Source organism: Camelus bactrianus, chromosome X (genome assembly GCF_048773025.1).
Source record: "Camelus bactrianus isolate YW-2024 breed Bactrian camel chromosome X, ASM4877302v1, whole genome shotgun sequence".
Taxonomy (NCBI): domain Eukaryota; kingdom Metazoa; phylum Chordata; class Mammalia; order Artiodactyla; family Camelidae; genus Camelus; species Camelus bactrianus.
The window spans coordinates 100,953,343-100,969,522 of NC_133575.1; the positions used below are offsets into that span (position 1 = coordinate 100,953,343).

The window sequence follows — 16,180 nt, forward strand, 5'->3', positions numbered from 1 at the left end:
TTTTTTTTTAAATAAGCAACCAGAGGCAGCTCTGCTTGAGAGTGAAGCCGCCTCCCAGTTTTCCCTCCCCCTTTCCCACCCTTCCCCCCATAGTTCCCTCCACCAGGTCCAGTGACAATTGGATGATGCAGCCTTGATAATCATCCGGTTCCAGAATGGGTGGCTGCATTCCTTTTCTGAAGGCAGCAAGGACACTGTGCCCCAGAATCATGCCCCCTTTACTGTTGGTGTCCGCCTTTATTTTTTTAGTGAACGTCTTGGGAGGAGCCCCAGGACACAACCCGGAACGCAGGACGAAGATGGTATCAATACACAGCCTCTCCGAGCTGGAGCGTCTGAAGCTGCAAGAGACTGCTTACCACGAACTCGTGGCCAGGCAATTCCTCTCTGAATTCAAACCTGAAAGAGGTGAGCAGTACCCCGGGATGTGGCATCCTCTCCTTCGGGGCCGAGTGGACCCCCCGGGCGGGACGAGTTGGGGGCTCTTCTCTGGTCTCGGACTTGGTTGGTTCTCCAGGCTCCAGGAGAGCTGAGGGAGCGGGAGTTGAAGGGTGTTTGTTGAATTGGGAAGTGGTAAAGATTAGTTGAGTTGGATCGAAGCCTGGGGGCTTGAGGGCAGTAAGACAGGCAGATATCAGAGACAGACAGGTGGACAGAGGACAGGTGAAGAGACAGACGCACCAGGTGCGGTGCTATAAAGAGCCAGAACGAGATGGAGGCGCAGAGGGACCCTCAGAGAGGACTGGGGCAGACAGAGATAGCGCGGTTGAGAGACGAAGAGTAAGGGGAGAAAGCGAGATAGTGGGAGAGAGACATGCGCCAATCCCTGGGTAGAGCGGGAGGGCGTGCGGGTGCAGGGAGCGGCGGCGAGAAGTGCGCTGGGATTGCTGTCCACCTCTGCTGGCTGAGGAGGAGGGCGGGCAGGGAGGGAGCGCGACCCGGCTCCGGACGGGGGTCGAACGCGCCCGCTATCTTAGCTGTGCAGGCGCAGATTCGGTGGCTGAGGGGAGGAGGGCGGGGGTCGCGCGAGCGGAGGAGCGCCGCTGCAGTGAGGAAAAGTGCAGGGGGCTGCAGGCTCGCCAGCCGCGCGCGGCAGGAGCAGCCTAAAAGGAGCGCAACTAAGGGCTAGGAGAACCCGCAGGCAGCCGCCACTGCGTGGGTCGGAGGGCGGGGACAGCAGGTGTCGCCGCTTCTCCCGCCGCCGCAGCGCGGGGAGCCGATGGCATCCCGGGAGCGAGCGCACCTGCAGTAACTTAGCGACCCCTCCTCGCGGCGGCGCCGCAGGCAGAGCCCCTCCCCTCGCCTGTTGCACTGTCCCGCCGCCTCTGAGCCCAGGAATTTACGCTTTCAGCGTTGTGTCGAGATACTGCTGGTGCGTAACAATATGCGCGCCACGCACGCGGCGCCTTAGATGGTCTGGTTTGTTTAAATTCTTGGAGTCTCATATGCGGTAGATAGGATTGGTCCCGTTTTCAAACGGGGAAACTGAGGCTGAGTGAAAGCAAAACACTTCGGGTGCTGGACAGAGCTGTTTGTCCCGCTTTCCTCCTCAGTCTCTGTGGATCAATGCATTGCGATGTTTTAGTGACTTATCAAATCCCATTTGTGTGAAAGTGCGTGTATTTTCTTTTTCTCTTCCCATAGCTCTACCTGTTGACCGTCCAAACACCTTGGAGAAGTGGTTTTTGATTCTGAGAGGACAAGAGAGGGGTGAGGGCCTTTCATACTTTCCTTAGAAAAGAAGTGAAGTCTTGCACCCCTCCTGTTTTGCGTCCCTGGCTACTGGAGACAGGGCGGGGCCCACTGCCCCTGGGGGCACTCACCCCCCTTTCAGAAACCCCGCAGGGGATGATTTCAGGAAATGGCGCACCAGCTGCAGGCATGACGGGCGGTCCCATCATATCTGTCTAAGCCTTCTCCGTGGATCACCCCAGACAGGTCGCCCAGAAGAAATTGCCCTCATTGCTTCAAGGTGGTCACCTCCTGGCATGACTTAAGGCAGGGACTCCGTCGGAGTAGTTGATGGAGCTGAGTCCTTCAGCCAAACCTCTTCAGGGTCTTTTTGGCTACCTCCCCTGGGAGAAATGCTGTGGGTCTGGCGGGTTGGGGTTGACAGGGGCGATTGCTTAGAGGAGTGCTACAGCCCCTTGCAGTTCCTCTGGACTTAGGCGCTACAGAGCGTTGACGTTTCTCATTCTTTCTTTCTCTGGCTTCTCAGCCGCATCACTCAAGACTTTTGGCATTCGCCTGGAAGAGGTGCTGGTGAACGAGCTTACCCGCCGCAAGCAACTTGAACTGAGAGCCGCGATGCAGACTGAAGAAGCCACCCGTCAGGCTGCGGGCCGTCGTCGGGGAAACGTGGTGCAAAGAATGTTTGGCCGCATCCGGCGCTTTTTCAGTCGCAGACAAGAAGAGCCCTCATTGCCCCGGGAGTTCACCCGCCGTGGGCGTCGAGTGAGTTAAACCCTCCAGGTTTCAGGCAGGGGCCCTCCCCGAAGTGTGTAGGGATATGGGCTGGAGGGTCAAGGCCTGTGTCCTGGGAGGTGGGGGGAGGCTGAACAGAATGCGTTGGAGGGGTGGAATTGGCTTGCCACAGAGAGAATGTCTCCTGTTGTAAATGTGACTCACTTCTCAGGAAGGTCTGAAGCGACCCTCCTGCTCCTCCATTTTAAGATAGTCTGGGTTTCTCCGCAGGGTGCAGTCTCTGTGGATAGCCTGGCTGAACTGGAGGACGGTGCCCTGCTGCTGCAGACCCTGCAACTTTCCAAGATTTCCTTTCCAATTGGCCAGCGACTTCTGGGATCCAAAAGGAAAATGAGCCTCAATCCGATTGCAAAGCAAATCCCCCATGTTGTTGAGGCGTGCTGCAGCTTCATTGAGAAATATGGTAAGGGGTCAAAATTATGGTTAAGAGGCAATTGAAGAGGAAGACCAGTGTTCTAGAGAAGGCGAGAGAAAGAGGTCAAGGGATGAAGGGCTTGGAACATTCCCCTGCAACCACTTGGGATTGGGATGCAATGGGGGAGGAAAAGAACCAGAGATACTTAGCATTCCCTGGTTTTTTCTTTCAGGCTTAAGCACAGTGGGGATTTTCACCCTGGAATATTCTGAGGAAAGAGTGCGTGAGGTAAATCAGCTATGTGTACATTTTTATTCCTTGAGTGAGAAAAAGCAAGTGGGGATGGGGGCTTCTCCATAGACCTGAAGAGAATGTCATGCTTGGTGGAGGGGAGCAAGGGCTTCTTTCCAGCCCTCTAGGCACACCATATTACCAGCTACCTCCATTGAACCCTGAGAAGAGGGAGCCTGTGGTGGGCAGAGCAGTCAGTGCACGTATTCTCTCCCCTTTTTCTAGCTCCGTGAAGAATTTGATCAAGGTCTGGATGTAGTGCTGGATGACACTCAGAATGTCCATGATGTGGCTGCACTCCTCAAGGAATTTTTCCGTGACATGAAGGACTCCCTGCTGCCAGATGATCTGTACATGTCCTTCCTCCTGACAGCAAGTTAGTCTTCTGCTTTCCCTTGTTGGGCAAGGGAAGGAAATAGTACAGGGATTGTGGGGGTCTGGGGACAGAACTCAGGCTGCAAGACCTCAAGGAACTAAGGCAGAAAGAACATCAGAAGATGAAAACACCTCTCTGGATTCCATTATAAGTCTGTTGTTTGGAAATTTCTCTAGAGCTTCTTGAAGCTGTGTGTGCTCTCTTAGGGCAAAGAAGAACCTAGGTTCTGTAGAGGGGGTCTGATTTTGATGGGAGCTGTTATTTGCTTTTAGGGCTCCTGAACTCAAGTGCTTTGGGAATGAGCAAAGGAAAGATGCCTGGGTACTTTCTCCATAGCCTTCAGCAATTTTCAACCAGAATCACATCTCTCTTTGTATCAGGTTGCTACCAAAGCTAGCCCCCTAAGCCAGCCCCGGTTTTCCTTCCTCTAGCTCTGAAGCCGCAGGATCAGCTTTCTGCCCTGCAACTGCTGGTTTACCTGATGCCTCCCTGCCACAGTGACACCCTGGAGCGTCTGCTGAAGGCCCTGCATAAGATCACTGAGAACTGCGAGGACTCCATTGGCATTGATGGACAGTTGGTAAAAAGCTCTGGGAAAGGGTAGTGAGAGCTATAGTAGGGGACATGCATGGGAGTATATGTGAGAGAGACAGAGACAAAGGGAAACAAGAACAAAAAGAGACATTTCTATTTGTATAACTTCCATTACTGCTTCAGAATTGATCATTTTTTTCTATCCTTTATCCAGATTTCAGGCAATCGTATGACTTCCACCAATTTGGCCTTGGTGTTTGGATCTGCTCTCCTGAAGAGGGGGAATTCTGCCAAGAGGGAGTCCAGGAAGACAAAACTGGGGATTGACCACTATGTTGCTTCTGTCAATGTGGTCCGTGCCATGATTGATAACTGGGATGTCCTCTTCCAGGTAGGTGGAAGCTTTGGACACACTTATTTCACTGTCTCCTGTTCACAAGGCAAGGAAGCATTCTACATGTAACCCTAAGATCACCCAAAGCAGGCAGCCATAAATCTCCCAATCTAGAAATTCTTCCTACATTTTTTGGTCATGGTGCCTTCAGTTCTGGGTACCTGACAGAGATGAGTATAAATTTAAAAATTGTTACGTAATAAAGGCTAACATTGCTAATTTTACCCTCAGGTGCCTCCCCATATTCAGAGGCAGGTTGCTAAGCGTGTGTGGAAATCCAGTCCTGAAGCCCTTGATTTTATCAGACGCAGGAATTTGAGGAAGATCCAGTGAGTGTTTTCCTGGTTTGTCCACACTTAGCCTGAAGGAGAATTCCCTATGGGGGCTTCCAACCTCAGGCCATCTTTATGTTAGTCAACCCAAGTATACAAACTGACTTACTTTTCAAATTCATTCCCCTTCAGGAGTGCACGAATAAAGATGGAAGAGGATGCTTTACTTTCTGATCCAGTGGAAAACTCTGCTGAAGCCCAGGCTGCTGTCCTTGCTCAAAGCAAGCCCTTTGATGAAGGTCAGTTTCCTGCTGGAGGTCAGACCCTTGCTGAAGGTCAGGCCCTTGCTGAAGGTCAGTCCCTTGGTGAAGGTCAGGCCCTTCCTGAACGCCAGGTCCTTACTGAAGATGAACCCCTTGAGGAAGATGAGTCCTCTGAGGAAGATGTGTCAGTCAATGAAGAACTAGTATTTGAGTATCTCAATCAAGGGGTAGTCTTTGGTGAAGTCCAAGGTCTTGAGATTCCAAATGACCTTGAGATTCAAGGCCCACATCTCGAAGGCATTCCAGAGCTAGAAGAAGAAGAAGAAGAAGAAGAAGAAGAAGAAGAAGAAGAAGAAGAAGAAGAAGAAGAAGAAGAAGAAGAAGAAGAAGAAGAAGAAGGAGAAGAAGGAGAAGAAGGAGAAGAAGGAGAAGAAGGAGAAGAAGGAGAAGAAGGAGATGATGATGATGATGATGATGATGATGATGACGATGATGATACCCTGAATTTTGATGATCTTCCTCCTCTTGAGGACATTCTAGACCCTGATGATGAAATTCCAGAACTATTTGAAATCCCAGACTTCGAAGAAATACCATATTTTGATATGGTTCCAGATCCTGAAGGAGCTCCAGATGTGCAAGAAATCCCAAACCCTGGAGAAAACCCAAACCACGACCTTGAAGAAGGACCAGATTTTGAAGACTACCAAAATCTTGGCCTTGCAGAAGTTCCATATCTTGATGTAATCCTGAACAATGAAGAAGCCTCAGATACTGATGAAATCCCAGATAATGAAGAAGCCCCCCTGGACACTGATGATATCCCAGACCATGCAGATCACTCAGATAATGATGAAAACCCAGATTCTGAAGAAGATCCCAATCTTGAAGAGGTCCAAGCTCTTGATGAAATCCCAAATGATGAAGCCTCAAATGCTGAAGAAATTCCAGACCACGAAGAAGCCCCAGAGGTCAATGGGATTTCAGACTTTGATGAAGACCTTGATTTTGATGAAGTCCCAGCTCTTCATGTGGTCCCAAGCCCTGAAGAAGCCCCTGGTGGTCATGCAATCCCAAATCATGAAGCATCTCCACAGGTTAATGGACTCTCAGACTCTGAAGAAGACCCCAATCTTGAAGAGATTCCAGCTCTTGATGGAGTCCCAAATGATGAAGAAACCTCAGATACTGAAGAAATTCCAGATCATGAAGAAACTCCAGAAATCAATGGAATTCCAGGCTCTGAAGAGGTCCCAGCTCTCCATATGGTAACGAGCCCTGAAGATGTCTCCAATTTTGATGAAATTCAAAGCCAGGAAGAATCCTCAGATGTGAGTGGAGTTACAGACAATGAAGAAGCCTCAGATGCTGAAGAAATCCCAGGACATGAAGAAGCCTCTGGTGTCAGTGGAATCCAAGACTCCAAAGAAAACCCCAATCTTGAAGAAGACTCAGTTCTCAGTGTAGTCCCAGAACCCGAGGATGCTCAAATTCACAATGAAATTCCACATTCTCAGAAAGACCTAGCCAACACTTTTGAAGAAGATGAAATTACCATTGTTGCTCCAGAGTCTGAAGATGTCTCCCTTCTCAGTACAATTCCAGACCCTCAGCCAGATCTAGCCATCCACCTTGAAGAAATTATGAATGTGGAAGCAATTCCAATGCCTAATAATCTTGACTCTAAAGAAGTTCAGAATCCAAAGTCAATTCAGTTCTGTAAAGATGATGCAGATGTTACATTTCCTGTAGATACCACCTTCCTTAAAAACAAGTCTCAACCTGGCCAAGTCATGAACTACAAGTCCTCCTCAGAGTCACTGAAGACCGATACCTGCTTTCTCCTGTCCATGAAGTACTGTAAGCTTCCGGCTCCAGCTTTGTTACTCATTTGCTTGGTAAAGTTAGTCAGGCTGGTTGTAGGGTGGTGGTGGTTGTTAGGAGGCCACCCAGTCCCCCGCTTTCCTGGTGGTGTTGCCCATTTTCTCTAAGCACGGGGTACCTGTCTCACTCTTTCTGTTCTCTAACATGGCCCTGCCCTCCTGCCTGCCCTGCCCCTAGCTTCCACAGTGGGCCTAGATTTAGAGATCTATGTTCTACTGTTAGGCTGCAGTTTTCTTACATGTCAAATGGGGATAATGATTTCTGCCCTAACCTCTTGCCTCACACTGTAGTTGAAGCTCAAAATTAGGTTTTAGTCTCTTGGGTGCTGTGCAAAGTATGAAGTCTAGAAATATAAGGTGTTAACATTGTTACTATTTTCCAGGTTCCTCTGAGGAGCCAGCTGTGCCTCCCGGCACTGCCCGTTCCCATGACGATGAGGAAGGAGCGGGTAACCCCCCCATTCCGGAGCAAGACCACCCATTGCTCCGTGTGCCCCGGGAGAAGGAGGCCAAAACTGGCATCGGCTACTTCTTTCATTAGATGTTTCTCCTTCTATATGGTGCCAGACAGGGGAAAAGGGTGGGGGTAGACCTGGGATGCCACAGGAAACATTAAGGAGATTCTTGAAGGTAAAGATCTGAGGGTCAGAAGGAGTTCCGCCTGATGCTCGGGTCAGGATGAGAATTCCAGACACACTGCCAGCCCCTTCACTGGGGATGCTTGGTCCCTTCAGCTGGTAAAAACAGAGATGTTTCTGTGTCATGCCCAGGCGCCCTGGTGCTACCTTGCCTCTCTCTTTTACCCCTGATCCTGGCTTTCCCTTACTACAGCTGTTTCTTTAATTGATGTGACATTTGTGGTAAACATCTGCCCCAGAGAAGCCCACAAATCTCGAGGTGCTTTCCCTCCCCCAAAGGGGATTGCATGCTTTACCTGACTTTCCTACCCCCCTCCTAAGAGCTCAATTGGAAAGGCCCTCAAGAGGCATGCTAGGACGTTAGGTCAGCCTGCTGACAGCTGACAAACAATGCTGAACCATGTCACACCAACTCATAGCCATGTCCCCGCAGCAACTCTGCCACCTCAGGATAATCTTTTCCAAATTATTTAGACAAATGGCTCGACAAACAGCCACTCCCCAAATCCTGAGATACCTAACTAGCTTTTCTGGGGTCAAAAGTTAGAGGAAAAATTTGATTTCATTAACTAGATCTGTTTTACAGACAGCTGGCAATCACATCCTGTTGTCAGCAAAACAGCTAGTTAGGTATGGACACATAGTTCTAAGTAGTAAAATTCACCTGATTACAAATGTTCTTAAATATCGTCTCTGTAGTTCCTCTATGCAGGACGGTACAAATTTGCGGGACATGCTCTGGTAAAACACAGATATGGGTTATGTATGACATCCAAAATTATAGCTGTTATTGATGGATAACAACTGCTAAGGTCCATAAAATGAAGAATGTATTGTATTGAGGGATAGAAATTGATCACATGATGGGTAACAACCACAGAGCTCGAAGATTTGTGATTGTTAAAACTTCTCTGGCGTTTAATCATTAATAAACATCTGTGTTGTGACAGCAGCATATTCCTGGCTTACTGTGTCATTTTTCTTTTAATTTGAAATTTTGTTGGTGAGTTGGGAAGCTCTGACTGGAGCTGAGGGGAAAAGAGAGATGGGGGAGAGGAATAAAAGAATAGAGAGTGATGTGGAATAAAAGGGGTGACATGCTATAAAGGGATTGAATGAATGGAATAAAGGGGAAGGGTGATATGGACTAAAAGAATGGAGAAAATGGAATAGGGGTGAGGTGGAATAGGGGGGTGATGTGGAATAAAGAGGGAGTGATTGGGAATAGAGGGATGGATGAGGTGGGATAAGGGGATGGAGAGAAATGGAATAAGGCAGTTAGGTGGGATAAAGGGGATGATGTGAGATAAAAGAAAATGAAATGGAAGAAAGGGGAGGAGCTGTAACTGAATAAAGAGAATGGAAGGGTTAAAGTAGAATAAATTGTTAAAGAGGGATGAAGTAGAGATAGGGGAAAGGAATAAAGCTTAATAGGAAGGTATCTAAAAGGGAAAAGGAGGGGAATAAGGGGTGAGATCACTAGGTATTCTCAGCTGAGGAATTCTCCCTGGTCTGGTCAAAAATGAAAACCTAGAAACATACAGGGACATGATTTCCAAGGGTAAGAGAAGAATATGATGCTGTTTGATTGATGGAACCACCAGTCTTTCCTGAATGCTTAAGACTTCATGATATGCTTGGAAATTTTCCATATCAGGGGCAGGGCCCCAGAAAGTGGAACGGTGTGCATTATTTATTTTAGCACACTGTGCTTTAGGATATTTCCTTGTGTAGAGCTTTACAGACAGAAGAAATGTAATATTGGGTCCCTCCTATAAGAATTATTATTTTATAATTATAATGATAGTTAACACACATTGATTTCTTTGAAATGTGTTTAAAGCTTTGCATGCATCATTTTATTTAATATTCACAACAACTCTATGAGATATGTATAATTGTCATCCTCATTTTCTTCTCGAGAAGAATGAGATACAGAGAGGTCCAATAATTTGCCCAAATTATACATCTGGTTAGTGGAAAACAGCCAGTCTGCAAAGCTGAAGTATTTATCAACTAGATTATCCTGGTTTATCCATTTTAGGATTCTTCCTCTGACATAAAGATGCATTGTGATGTCTGCAGTCAGTTCTTCAGTTGGGGTTTGCACTTTTAACAAGCAAGCTTCAGGTTCCTTCTTTTTAGGCCCTTTCTCCAGACAAGCTGTTAGACAAGAGCTGTGATGTCTCAGACAGACCCTAGCAGTTATATCTCAGACTCACAGATATTAAAGCCAGTGGAAAATGTAGAGTTCATCCATTCCAACTCTCTATTATATGAATGGTCACACTAGGGCTCATATTTGGAAAGGATTTACCTGAGGTCAGAGATCTGGATTAAGATTCAGACAGGCCTTCTGACTGCCATTCCAGGACTTTATGGAACCAAAATAGTACAATGTGTCCCTAAGAGAGTTTACCTGCTTAAAAACAAATAAACCAGATAACAAATAAGCAAGTAGATTGCTTTAAGATGTACATTTCACTTCTTGGCCTTCTCTGAAACCAGATTTTCTCCTGATCTTACTGCTTCCCCTATATTACTTCCCAGTGCTGACTACCAACCAAGGGATTGGGACTGAAAGTGCTGAGTAGATGTGGGCATTATCCTTAACTTTCTCTGTACTCTAAGGGCCAGGTCAACATGCTTCCTAGACTCTCCAAGTCTTGTCCTCATCCTAGGTGACCTCAGCAATATCTATGTGGAAGACTCATCCCACACAATCTAGGTTTCCATCCTTTAACTTCTTAGCACCTCAACCACCTGCAGTCACTTGGCATCACTGGGCATGTCTTCATATCTAAGAGACTAAACTCCAGTATTCTATCATGACTCAAATTGCCTAACTGGCTGGATCTCACATCATCTGCTATTTGGCTTTGTTGAGATGTCCAGTGCCTCAAGGCTTTTATTTTCTCTTGAATTATCTTCTTTCCTTATCCAGGCAGGATCTCAGGGCATATTAGTTTAGAACTAAGTGTGTCTTCATCCCCTTGCCCTCGAAATACTATGCCTGTGCTATTTACTCTCAGCCTTGAGTCCCTCCAAACATCTAATTTCTCCAATCTCATAATGACCACTGTGAGAGAAAGTAGCCCTCCAAATATCAGTATATCTAATTATTAGATTTCCAACCTCAGCTGGGCCCTCAGGCCACTCAGTGATCTTTTTGCAAGCCCCAGATCATGTCCTTCTCTAATTCTTCTCCCACTCGTATTCCATTTCTACATCATTCCCCTCAAGCAACAGCCTCTTTCATTCTAACTCACCCCTAATACATCCTTTCTTCTCCTTTATGCTTGTTTATTTTCGTCTTCTTTTTTCTAGTTTCTTTAGATAGAAACTTAGATTATTGATTTTCTCTTTTCTTATGTAAACATTCAGTGCTTTAGCAGTGTACCACAAGTTTTGATATGTTGTATTTTCATTCAATTCAATACATATTTTTTCTTTCCTTTGAGATTTTCTCATTGTCCAATGGATTATTTAGAAGGTTTAGTTTCCAATTGTTTTGAGATTTTTCTGTTATCTTTCTGTGATTGATTTATAGTGCTGCCTGGCTAACCTGTTGTAGGTGGGACTTCGACTTGATCCAGAAAAAGAATGTGCTTAACTGGACCACCTTCTGTTTCTAAACCTAATTTTTACATTTCATTTAGGTTGTCTAATTTGTTAGTCTATAGTTGTTCATCATATTCTCTTATAATCTTTCATTTCTGTAACGTGGCTAGTAATGACCCACTTTCATTTCTGTTTATAGTTCTTTGTGTCTTCTTTCTTTGTTCTTAGTCTAGCTACAGTTTTGTCAATTTTGTTGATCTTTTCAAAGAACAAACTGTTGGTTATGTGATTATCTATTTTTTTGTATTCTCTGTTAAATTTATCTCTGATTTAATATTTATTATTTTCTTCCTTTTTACAATTTTTGTTTAATTTTCACTTCTTTTTAGTTCCTTCAAGTGAAACATTAAGTTATTGATTTGAGTTCCTTCTTTTTATTTATTTTATTATTTACATTTTTTATTGAATTATAGTCATTTTACAATGTTGTGTCAAATTCCAGTGTAGAGCACAATTTTTCAGTTATACGTAAATGAATATATTCATTGTCACATTTTTTTTCACTGTGAGCTACCATAAGATCTTGTATGTATTTACCTGTGCTATACAGTATAATCTTGTTTATCTATTCCACATTTTGAAATCCCAGTCTGTCCCTTCCCACCCCCTCCCCCTTGGCAACCACAAGTTTGTATTCTATGTCTATGAGTCCGCTTCTGTTTTGTATTTATGCTTTTTTGTTTGTTTGTTTCTGTTTTTTAGATTCCACATATGAGCGATCTCATATGGTATTTTTCTTTCTCTTTCTGGCTTACTTCACTTAGAATGACATTCTCCAGGGACATCTATGTTGCTGCAAATGGCATTATGTTGTCGTTTTTTATGGCTGAATAGTATTCCATTGTATAAATATACCACTTCTTCTTTATCCAGTCATCTGTTGATGGACATTTAGGCTGTTTCCATGTCTTGGCTACTGTAAATAGTGCTGCTATGAACATGGGGGTGAAGGTGTCTTTTTGAAGTAGGGTTCCTTCTGGATATATGCCCAGGAGTGGGATTACTGGGTCATATGGTAAGTCTATTCCTAGTCTGAGTTCCTTCTTTTTAAACGTAGGTATTAGCAGCTATACATTTTTCTCTGAGTGCTGCTTACTTTAAGTTTTGGTATGATGTGTTTTCCTACCAACTTTCTAATTTTCCTTTTGATTTCTTCTTTGACACATTGGTTGAGTGTGTTATTTATTTTCTACATATTTGTGAATTTTGTAGTTTTCCTTCTGTTACTGATTTCTAGTTTCATTCCATTGTTACCAGAGAAGATACTTTAAGATTTCAAACTTTTAATGTTTATTGAGTATGACTTTGTGGCCTAATATATGGTCTATCCTGGAAAATGTTCCATGTGCATTTGAGAAAAATGTATGTTCTGCTTTTTAAGAATTTAAAAATACATAGATATCTGTTAGGTCTAGTTGGTTTATAATGTTATTGAAGTCCCCTGTTTCCTTACTGATCTTCTGTTTTGCTGTTTTATCCATTGTTTAGTGGCATATTTAACACATTTGATTTAAAATATTTGTCTAGAAAGTTTCATGTTTTAATCAAAGACAATTTCTCTTAATTTCTTTTTCCTTCTCTTGTGAATAGGCCACAATTTCTCATTTCTTTTTATGTCTTGTAATTTTTTGAAATTTGAACATCTTGAATATTATCCTTTGTAAAAACAATTTCAAAAAATAGAAGAGGAGAGCACATTCCCACCTAATTATTTGAAGGCAATATTTCCTTTATACCAAACTCAAAGTAAGACTATGTAAGAAAAGAAAACTACATAAAAAGTTTATACTGTACAGCACAGGGAAATATATTCAAGATCTAGTAGTAGCTCATGGTGAAAAAGAATATGAAAATGAATATATGTATATTCATGTATGACTGAAAAGTTGTGCTGTACACCAGAAAATGACACATTGTAAGCTGACTATAACTCAATAAAAGCCCACCCCAAAAAAGGAAACTACAGACCAGTATTTCTTATGAATATAGTCCAAAAATACTATCAAATTGAATCCAGTAACATATAAAAAGGATTATACATCCTGACCTAGTGATATTTATTCTAGAAATTTCAGGTTTGTTTAACATATAAAAATTAATCAATATAATACTGTATATTAATTGAATAATGGATAAATCACATGACTATGTCAATAGTCCCTGAAAAAACATTTGACAAAATCCAACACTTGTTCATACGGAAAACACTCAACAAACGATGAATAAAAGGAAAGTTCCTCAATCTGTTAAAGAGCATCTATTAAAATCCACAGTTAACCTCATTTGTTGTAGAACCTAAGGACTCTTTTTAAATGTCTTTCCCTGGTTCTGTGTGATAAACCTCTAGGGACTCTTTTTAAATATGTCTTTCCCTGGGTCTCTGTGATAAACGTCTATCAGGTCTACCCTTTAGGTTGTTGGTATAAGTATCATGGAGCTACCAGTTTTATCTTAATTGGTCACCAGGAAAATTGCAATTGTTTTAAATAATGCCCTTGGGCTCTAACTTGCCCAAGCTCTTTTCAAAATAATATCAGCCCCTTTAGTCTGGTCTGTGGAGCTTTTTGTTCTCATGTCTGCCTTTTTCCCTGGGAAGAACTTATATGCCAGTGCAAGGGAGTCATGGGTAAGGACATAAGCATGCTTCTCCTAGCTCTAAGAGCAGAGTTCTGGGCATGAAGATTAACCTTTTTAGTGTATAACCTCTGCCTTTTTAGAGAGTTGGGTCAGATGTGCTCAGGGTAAAACATACTCTGCCTGCCTTGCTTACAATAGAGCTTCCATCCCTTGAGTAGAGACTGGGTGGGGGAAGGAAGATGGGTCCACTGTGACTGCTCAGAATATAATTTCTGCAATATAGAGCTTAGGTGATGCTGGTGGTCAGCTCTTCCCAGGATAAAACTGTGGCGCTAGACTAGGAACTAGGTTGAGAGGGAGCCCATCTTTTTGAATGCACATGCCTGGAGTAGAATTTCCATCATATTGAGGGGGTAGTGGGGGGATATAGACATATCAAGGCTGAAATGTCACAAACTCTGCTCTTACCAGTACTTAGATGATTATCTTTATTAGATGCTTTGGGCCCTAAGGACATTTCAAGAGGTTTTTATTGTCTTTTAAAAATAGTTTTCAGTAGTAAAATGGTTGTTTTGCTGAGGATAGAGTCCACTGGGCTCCTCAAACTACCATTCTGGAAGCCTATCCAAAGGTGATTTTTTTCCATATGGATATTCACATGACTCAGAACTAATTATTAAACACACCATCTTTTCTTCAAAGTATTGTAGTGTCTTCTTGTCATAAATCATATCATCATATACATATGTATCTGATTCTGGACTTTAGATTTTGTTCCAATAATTAGTTTGCCTAACTTTTTGCTGATACTACAGCCTCTTGATTACCATATTTTTATATAGGTATTCTTATCTAGTAGTTATTTTCTCGGTTTTGCTCATCTTCTACAAAATATTGATTATTTTTGATCCTTGGCATTTGCTTATGAATTTTAGGATCATCTAATAAATATTCCAAAAACATACTGGAATTGATTCTTTGGAATTGTACTGAATCTATATATTAATTAGGGGAGACTTTACATCCTAACAATAGTCTTCTGATACATAATATAATCTCTCTCTCCATTTATTTATGTCTTTAAATGTTTTTTCAGAATGTGATTTTAATTTTCAGTATAAAGGTCTTTCACATTTGTTATAGCTATGTCTAGGCATTTGATTTCTTATACAATTGTAAGCAATGTCTGTATCAGTCAAGATTTCATCAGAGAAATATAACATGTGAAATATATATATTTTAAAATTATATATATTAAAATTGAGAGAGACAGAGACAGAGAGAGAATAGCTTATGTGAATGTGGGAGTAAGTCTGAAATCTACTGGGCAGGCTGACAGGCAGACTGGAACTCTTCAATACCAGCTAAAGTTGCGAACACAGGCAAACTATCTTCTTCAAAGAAACCTCGACTTCTGCTCTTATGGCCTTTCAGTGAACTCAATAAGGATCACTTATATTTAGGACAATTTCTTTCTTACTTCCAGTCAACCAAATATTGATGTTTATCATATCTATAAAATACATTCACAGAAACATCTAGATTAGTATTTGAACAATTGGAGACTAGAGCCTACCTAACTGGACACAGAACTGTATCACAATGTAATTACATTTCTTTTCAAATTAAATGTTTATTGCTGAAATAAATAAAATTGATTTTAGTACCCTGACTTGTAAATTCACTTAATTCTAATAGTTTGTTCATAAATTACTTGGACTCATTAGGTATCCAATCTTGTGTGCAAATAATGAAAAATTTATTTCTACCTTTCTAGTCCTTATGCCTTTAATTTTTTTTTCTTATTTTATTGTCCTGGTTTGGACCTGCAATACAAACTTGATTGATTAAAAGTGACAATAGAAGTCATCCTTGTTTTTTTTTTTTAACTAGTTATGCTAAAATATTTACCATTGAATGTAATGTTTGTTAAAGTTCTTTTGGAATATATTTTGTTAGAATGAAAACATTGCCTTTTATTCCTATTTTGCTATAAATGTTTATCATGAACAGGTTTTAAATTTGTCAAATACCATTTCTGCTTCTATTAATATGGTCCTGATGTTTATCTTTTTAACTTTGGTAATATGATGAATTACATTGAATGATTTCTGAATGATAAACCACCCTTGGATACCCAGAATGAATATCACCTGATTGTGGTATATTTTATTGTTTTATTTATTGCTAGATTCGAAATGTTAAATGTTTAGTAAGGATATTTTTATATCTATATTCATGAGAGAGATTTGTTTGTAATTTTTTTCTTTCAATATCCTGGTCAGATTTCATTTATTTATTTTTTAAGGTTTTTTATTGAATTATAATCATTTTACAATGTTGTGTCAAATTCCAGTGTAGGGCACAATTTTTCAGTTATACATAAACGTATATATATTCATTGTCACATTTTTTTCTCTGTGAGCTACCATAAGATCTTGTATATATTTACCTGTGCTATACAGTATAATCTTTTTTTTTAAAATTTTTTA

The 16,180-nt window shown here is 42.2% G+C and overlaps 1 protein-coding gene across 15 annotated transcripts in view; it reads left to right on the forward strand.

Moving 5' to 3' along the window:
- Window positions 1–8,447, forward strand: part of ARHGAP36 (Rho GTPase activating protein 36) — a 152,503-nt gene extending 144,056 nt beyond the window's left edge. For 13 of the 15 annotated variants that reach the window (XM_074359866.1, XM_074359860.1, XM_074359868.1 and 10 more), the window contains 12 exons: window positions 250–408; window positions 1,645–1,710; window positions 2,219–2,454; window positions 2,695–2,887; window positions 3,072–3,127; window positions 3,356–3,506; window positions 3,938–4,086; window positions 4,255–4,431; window positions 4,666–4,763; window positions 4,899–5,005; window positions 6,722–6,829; window positions 7,236–8,447. In XM_074359866.1, the coding sequence (XP_074215967.1) occupies window positions 300–408; window positions 1,645–1,710; window positions 2,219–2,454; window positions 2,695–2,887; window positions 3,072–3,127; window positions 3,356–3,506; window positions 3,938–4,086; window positions 4,255–4,431; window positions 4,666–4,763; window positions 4,899–5,005; window positions 6,722–6,829; window positions 7,236–7,393 (1,608 nt within the window). In that variant the 5' untranslated portion in view covers window positions 250–299 and the 3' untranslated portion in view covers window positions 7,394–8,447. Of the gene's footprint in view, window positions 1–140; window positions 409–1,644; window positions 1,711–2,218; window positions 2,455–2,694; window positions 2,888–3,071; window positions 3,128–3,355; window positions 3,507–3,937; window positions 4,087–4,254; window positions 4,432–4,665; window positions 4,764–4,898; window positions 5,006–6,721; window positions 6,830–7,235 lie in introns of those variants that run through there. The other 2 variants (XM_074359862.1, XM_074359858.1) reach the window with 2 other exon arrangements.
- Window positions 8,448–16,180: the final 7,733 nt, after the last annotated feature.